Source organism: Lygodium microphyllum, chromosome 10 (assembly GCF_053477565.2).
Source record: "Lygodium microphyllum isolate KBCC chromosome 10, Lygodium_microphyllum_v1.1.10, whole genome shotgun sequence".
NCBI classification, from domain to species: domain Eukaryota; kingdom Viridiplantae; phylum Streptophyta; class Polypodiopsida; order Schizaeales; family Lygodiaceae; genus Lygodium; species Lygodium microphyllum.
Genome location: NC_141144.1, coordinates 69,691,500 through 69,698,107, shown reverse-complemented (window position 1 = coordinate 69,698,107; position 6,608 = coordinate 69,691,500). Strand labels below are relative to the sequence as shown.

Here is a 6,608-nt window from a genome sequence, read left to right as displayed (position 1 = left end):
TTCCTTTTCAAACAAATTATTTTCTAGAGTTTATTGTGACTTATATTTTCTTCATACTTTTGTTGTCATCGAATTGGAGAGTTCTAGAAAAGAAATTCATTTACACTCCAAAAAAGTATAACCTTGGGCATATTTGAAATTTATGAATAATGTAAGAGCACATAGTTAAAAATCTAAGGGCATGTTGGAAAGTCCTTTGTAGATCTTGAGATCATATTTGGAAAATTGACAATAGAATATGTATTTCGGGAATTTCCTTGTGTAATTTTAGGTAAGTTGGGAACTTTGAAAATACAATGGATATATTAAATATTAGTTAAGGGTGCTAGCAAGAACAACATTTGCAATTTCCTATGTTCAAATAGAAGCTCATATAGCAATGGGCCTTGATTACAGTAGGATCCTCCTCCTCATTGACCCTATCAAAGGAGGAGGACCAATCAAGTGTTTGAGTGGGTAAGAGCTTGGACTTACACAAACACACCATATAAACATAGGTGTCCATCCAAGTGATGGACCCAATGAGACTTGAACCCACAATCTTGTAAATATGAGCCCAAATTCCCATTAAACCATCACCTTTAGATGATCATCTCATAAGTTAAGTTTATCTTTCCATCATCTTGTTGGCAATATGAGATCTTTCAATGTTGATAGTTTTGGCTTTATGTTTGTAGTTACTACAAATTTGAATATTTGTTCTACTTGGAAGAATTGACATTGAGCATATAAATGAACGATTTAAGAAAATTGATACATATCTACACATGAGAGATTGAATAGTTTCAATTTCCACTTATTGTTGATAGTGCAAGAATCTTTGAAGAATCACATATTCTAGACTATAACAAGGCAAAAAGTGTAATGCTAGCAACGTGGGAAGTCACTAGGAGGAGGTCCTAATGTCTCATTAGGTCCAGACCCATTCTTGACAACAAATGCCATGGTCATGCCACCAGAGGTGTGCAATTCAAAGTGGCAATGCATAAACCATACACCTGCATTAAATACACAAAAAGTTGTTATTTTAGAGAGTGTAGAAGGAAAAAAAAAGTAAGGCGCTTACTACCATGTGACTATGGGATTGTTAGCAAACCACAATCAATATTAATTTATGGGGTTAGATGTTAGTACAATGAATGTTAACATTTTGAGGTTAGATTGTCATTGATTGGTGCCATGAGTGATTAAATTTGTGGGGTTTCTATCATTGGATCTATTGTTTAATGCTAGGAGAATATATATGTTATTAAGGAGAATGAACACATGTTCACACATGTGCATGTGTGCCCAAAGAGAGAGAGAGAGAGAGAGAGAGAGAGAGAGAGAGAGAGAGAGAGAGAGAGAGAGAGACCTGGATTGATTGCTTGGAAGCGAATCACAACCCAACCTCCATACGGTATGGCAATAGTGTTCCTTGAAGGAGGATTGATAAGGTTGAAGTTGTTTGGGTCAGTGTCTGGATTGAAATTCCCCACTCCACTGCCCACAACAAAGAAATTTTGGCCATGTAGATGGATGGGGTGGGATTCAAAGAACACAGTTGCTGTGTCTTGTAGGACCACTTGCACTGTTTGATTGTATTCCAAAACCTTCACCTTTGTCCCCACCTTGGATATCTTATTTGTTGGATTGACTCCTGTGTAGTCATATTGAGGGTCTGGCTTGTCTGGGAAATCCATTTCATACACACCACTTATGTTGTAGTAGAATGCCTGCATCATAGAGACCATGGTAACAACAATTGATGTGATTTATCACTCAATTCTTCATCCAATAAGCACATATGTTTCAACTTGAAAAGTTGATGTATGATTTATAGCTAAGCATTCAATAATAGTGCATGTTTAAAGCACCTGTAAAATGTTGCCATAATGTAAATATCGTATCCAATTCCTCTGCTTTGGCCAAGTGCTTGAAGCAATTATTGTTTGGAAAATGCTTAACACAAAAAGGGTCATTTGATTCTGTTGTTCTTGTAATACACCCCATAGTTTTGAGCTTGATCCGCACTCAAATCACTTAGGCCACAATGCCATTGGCATCATGCATTCTTTTTAAGCTCTAGTAAGCCAAGAGGCTAAAACTCATGGGATTTGTTGACCTCTAATGAGAAAAAGATAGACTAGACAAATATAACTTCGTTGGTAGGTTGAATTGCATGGTGACCATGAGGTTTTTAGTTCAGCATAATCCATGTAGTCGTTTAGTAATAAAAGATACAAAGCAAGGTTTGAATTAATTCTAAGGGTTGATTAATCACTCTCTATCTTACCACAAAACTAACATAATAATTATGAAAAAGGAAATGCACAAGTGAATTATGAGTTTGTATCTATTCGATAAATATTGTTGATAACGACAATCAAAATGAAGATAAGAATAAGAATAATAGTAACACTAATAATACTTTGATCATTATTATTATAACAAAAATTAAAATTATGAGGATGATGATAATGATAATAGCAATAATTAAAATGGAGAAAAATTAATCATCTAGATTACCTCCAAGAGGGAACGCGTGTGTGGGAGTTGGAAGGTGATGTTGTTGATGGCTCCGACCAAGGTAGTGTTGGGAAAGAAGGAGTAAGGGCAGGTGGCAGGGCCGCAGATCTGGCGGGCATATCCGACGGTGAAGAAGAGGTCCACGTCGGTCTGGTTGGGCATGCGGTAGTAGTAGAAGCCCTGGGAGGAGGGGCGGCCTTTAAGGCTGTGTGTGAAGTTGGCAACGTAGGCGGTATCGGTGGGGGACGGGAAGGAAGGGAGGGGCAGGGAGCGGTGAATGGCGGTTTCGGGAAAACCGTTGTATTGCAGGACGGCGGTGGCGGGGGTGGCCGGGTAGGGGATTCTGGGGGCGGGTGAGAAGACAGAAACGGCCATGAGATACCGCCCTAGTGCTTGGTTGGCCTGCAGCTGCACGGTGGTGGTTTGGCCGGGCGCTAGCACGACGAAGTCCGTCGCCATTGGTTCCGTGTATTCCGCGTCGGCCTCGACAACTGTCAGGCTGTGATTGGCCACCCCGAAATACACTTGGAAATTCATCCCTGCATTTATTATCCTTAGCCTGTATGTTCCCCCTTTCTTCACCTCGTAAACGGGCGTATCTATTCACAAAAAAAGAAAACCCAGCTTTAGCTTCCATACCAATAGTCCTTCCCATAAATAAATAAATAAATAAATATAAGTAGCATTTTACAAAGTATCACAGCTAAAACACAAGAAAATGTTGAAACACCAAAAACCTTTGAGCCATTCCAAGATTATTTTTTTCTCATTCGCTATCACAAGAAGTTTTCGACATTTCCCCATGTGGAAAAAGGGGCTCCATTCCCTTGTTTTCCCTTCTAATGGTCAACATCATGAGCTTTTGCTCGAGAGGCACAACATACCTAGTTGGGTGTGACCGGGGGCAATGAGCTGCTAGCCCCCACCCTAGGCTAGCACCCCCTACTCTGTCTGCACCACCTAGGAACCCTTTTGCAAATGTTGCACATCAATCATGTGCAACCTCTTGCTAGGATGATAAATATGAGAAATCCCTATAGCATGCTTGGATTTTTTAGTATTTGAAAAGGAAGTACTCTTGCAAATGCAATGCATGGCAAATTAAACATAAAAGTGATTGACCACAATAATGCCATAATCTCAATGAGTTTGCCCTACCAAAGCAAATAGAAGTGCATCATTTCAATTGCATGATGTATTGCTACATTTTGCACAAACTTTAAGAAAGTAAATTAATTTACTTACCATCTATGGAGCAGTTGTACAAAGCTCCAGGTTGGCCATTGATTGTGAAAGCATTTGAAACATTGTACAATCCTCCTGCTAAGATAGAATAGGCAGCAATGTCCTCTACATTGGCATCCCACCATTCACCTATACATTGACATAATCCTCTTTTAAAGCTTCAAGATGTAAGGGGCACATGCACATTGATGGATAAGGTTACAATGTTGCACAAAGAACCTATAATCAAATGCAATTGTTACAATAAAAGTCCATGAGATCTAAAACCAATAATGTTTTGTATTGTGTTATTTATTTATTTTGCTTCTTTTTCTTTTCTTTTTTTCTTTCTTTTTTTTTGTTGGGGGGGGGGGAACACAACATAAAGCTATAGTTAAAATGTTTACCTATGAGTATATGGAACTCCTGGTTTGGTGTTTGTAAAGGTTGAGGAAGAAATAACGAGCCAAATGGGTTTGGAAGGGTACTACTTTGTGCAATGATGAATGCTCCATACACTGTTGCTCGAAGCCAACTAATGTGGGCATGCCAAAAGAGGGTCCCTCTTTGCTCAATGATTTGGAAATCATATACATATGAGCTCCCTTTTTGGATTGGACATTGTGTTATATATGCAGGTCCATCTGCCCATGCTGTTAGCAATTGTCGAACACCATGCCTTCAAAAGAATGAAAATTTGCATCAAGTCTTGCTCATCTTAGCTCATACTTTAATGAATGTGGATGAGAAGTCCTCATTTCCCAATGAAATCCTTTTTAAAAGAGGTAGATCAAAGTTATGTGATTTTAAAGTTTAGCTCTCTCTTCCTAGGAGTATGCGCTATAGTGGCCAACATACATAACAAACCTACTCCATTAGCTTTCCAGTTTACTACTAGAAGTATTGCCACAAAGTAAACAAAGTCAAGGTCAAACTTTACCTTGCTTCTTATTAATTCGTTATAATTGTTTATTGTAAGGTGTTTCTCCTCCCTTTTCAAGCCTAGGATGAATGAGGGAAAGTCAAACTTAATCAATGTTTGTGCATGAAAGAAATCGATTGTGGCAACGCGTGCAGTCGTGAGTAGACGAGTCTTTATTTTCATAGATTGTGCACATGATAGGTTTTGAAACACTATAATGCTTGGAGTATAAGCTAGTGATACACATGGTCAAATATTCGATTTATTATGATTGTCCAAAAGCACGCATGGCAATGTGTGGAATAAGAGGCATTAAATAAAGTGTAGAATGGGGTTGAGGGATTGCCCTTTTGATAACACTTGTTTTCTTATTAGATTGCACAACCTTGAAACCTTCACCTCAATCCATGTTATGTAGAATGGGGGTGGCGTTGTGAAATCAATTCGAAGTTAGAGTTAGTTCATCATATAAGAGGAAAACCATGTTAAAACTTAGGAGAGAGATGCATAAGAGGGTGAGAAAGTGATGAAGGTAGAGGTAGGCATTTTCATAAGCTTTAGGGTAGGAAAGATTCTACCAGAGAGGGAACATCGATGTTATGGCAACATAGATATGTAGAGGGCAAAATGAAGGGCTTATAAGTGTATGCTATGGTTTTCCATATGGGAACAAAAGAGCCTCATTAAATCTATACTATTAGTTAAGGAGAGGTGGGGGGCGGGTGCCATGTGGCAGCCCCCCCACCTCCCCCACAAAAAAGAAAGATCGTGCCTGCCTCGACTCGAAGCGCCGAGGCGAGTCTAGGCTCGGAGTGCCTAGTAGTACTTATATATATATACTTTATAAGGAAAAAGATTAGCATGATTCTATGTAATGTGACATTGAGATGATCTCATGTAAATGAAGCCCGATTGATTAGCACTAATACATGTATTAAGAGGCTGATTAACGAGAGCGGTAGGGGGAGTTACCAGTGGATGGTGATGTTGTAATCCACGAGGTTGGTGACTTTGACTCGGACTCTGTCGCCCTCGCCCACCATCACGGTGGGACCGGGAAACTGGCCATTGACGGTCACCATCGATTTGGTGTGGCAGAGGCGTGTCACATTCGCGTACTGGATCTGTCAACGCTCAACCGGTCATCCCGAGTTAATCATGGACGTTTACCTCACTAATCCTCTAGTTAGTGAACCAGGAGAGCTACCAATCAAAACATGAGCCTCTTAGGCATGTGCAAAGAGGCACTTAAGCACATCCAAGTGCTCAAACAGCCCATTCCAAATTCAAAAATATGCTCACAATCACATTTACATGTCACCATGGTTTCTCTTATAAGAAAACATATATGAATCATAAACCCATACCTTCCAGTCGAGTTCGTGTGTCTGTCGAACCTTCCCAAGATCCCCTAAGTCTAGCGCGGGAACACTGTTGTTGCCCAAGATGCTAGGTAGTGTGATTTGTGCCCTTACAAGCATTGTCATTGTAGTTGTCACTATCATTACACTAACCACTATCACTAATATCATAGCTCTAACAACAATGCATGCGTAAGCTCTTGAAGGGCTACCTTCTCTCATGATGGCAACTACTAGATCGCTAATGTGGCTGGCTAAAACTGCTATGCATCTAAAGTCTCCTTGCTAATGTAGCTCAAACTACTTTGCATCTAAAGTTCCCATGGCTTCATGATTTATACTTCACTTAGTCCAATAGTTGCAGGCCCATAAAGTTTAGAAAGCTTACACAACCCTTCTTAATCTTTTTAAAAAGGCCTTCACAATCTATACTTCCCATAATCCAAGAAATGCCAACTCATAGTTTAGAAAGCCTACAACTAACAACCCATCTTAATATTTTAAAGGTCCATGTTTCATATAAAAGAGGGGAGGGCCCATATCTTTAGAAAGCCTGCAAACTAATAATTCTTCTTGAATGTTAATCTTTTTAA

The 6,608-nt window shown here is 39.5% G+C and overlaps 1 protein-coding gene across 1 annotated transcript; it reads right to left on the bottom strand.

Annotated features, from left to right (window-relative positions):
• Positions 1-345: 345 nt before the first annotated feature.
• Positions 346-6,331, bottom strand: LOC148030130 (laccase-11-like). The gene is made up of 7 exons (XM_087686403.1): positions 6,022-6,331; positions 5,627-5,778; positions 4,140-4,411; positions 3,754-3,882; positions 2,509-3,107; positions 1,355-1,715; positions 346-998 (listed from the first exon to the last, which is right to left on the bottom strand). The coding sequence occupies exons 1-7, from the start codon at positions 6,235-6,237 to the stop codon at positions 868-870; spliced, it is 1,860 nt and encodes a 619-aa protein (XP_087542529.1). The 5' UTR covers positions 6,238-6,331; the 3' UTR covers positions 346-867.
• Between the last annotated feature and the right edge of the window lie 277 nt (positions 6,332-6,608).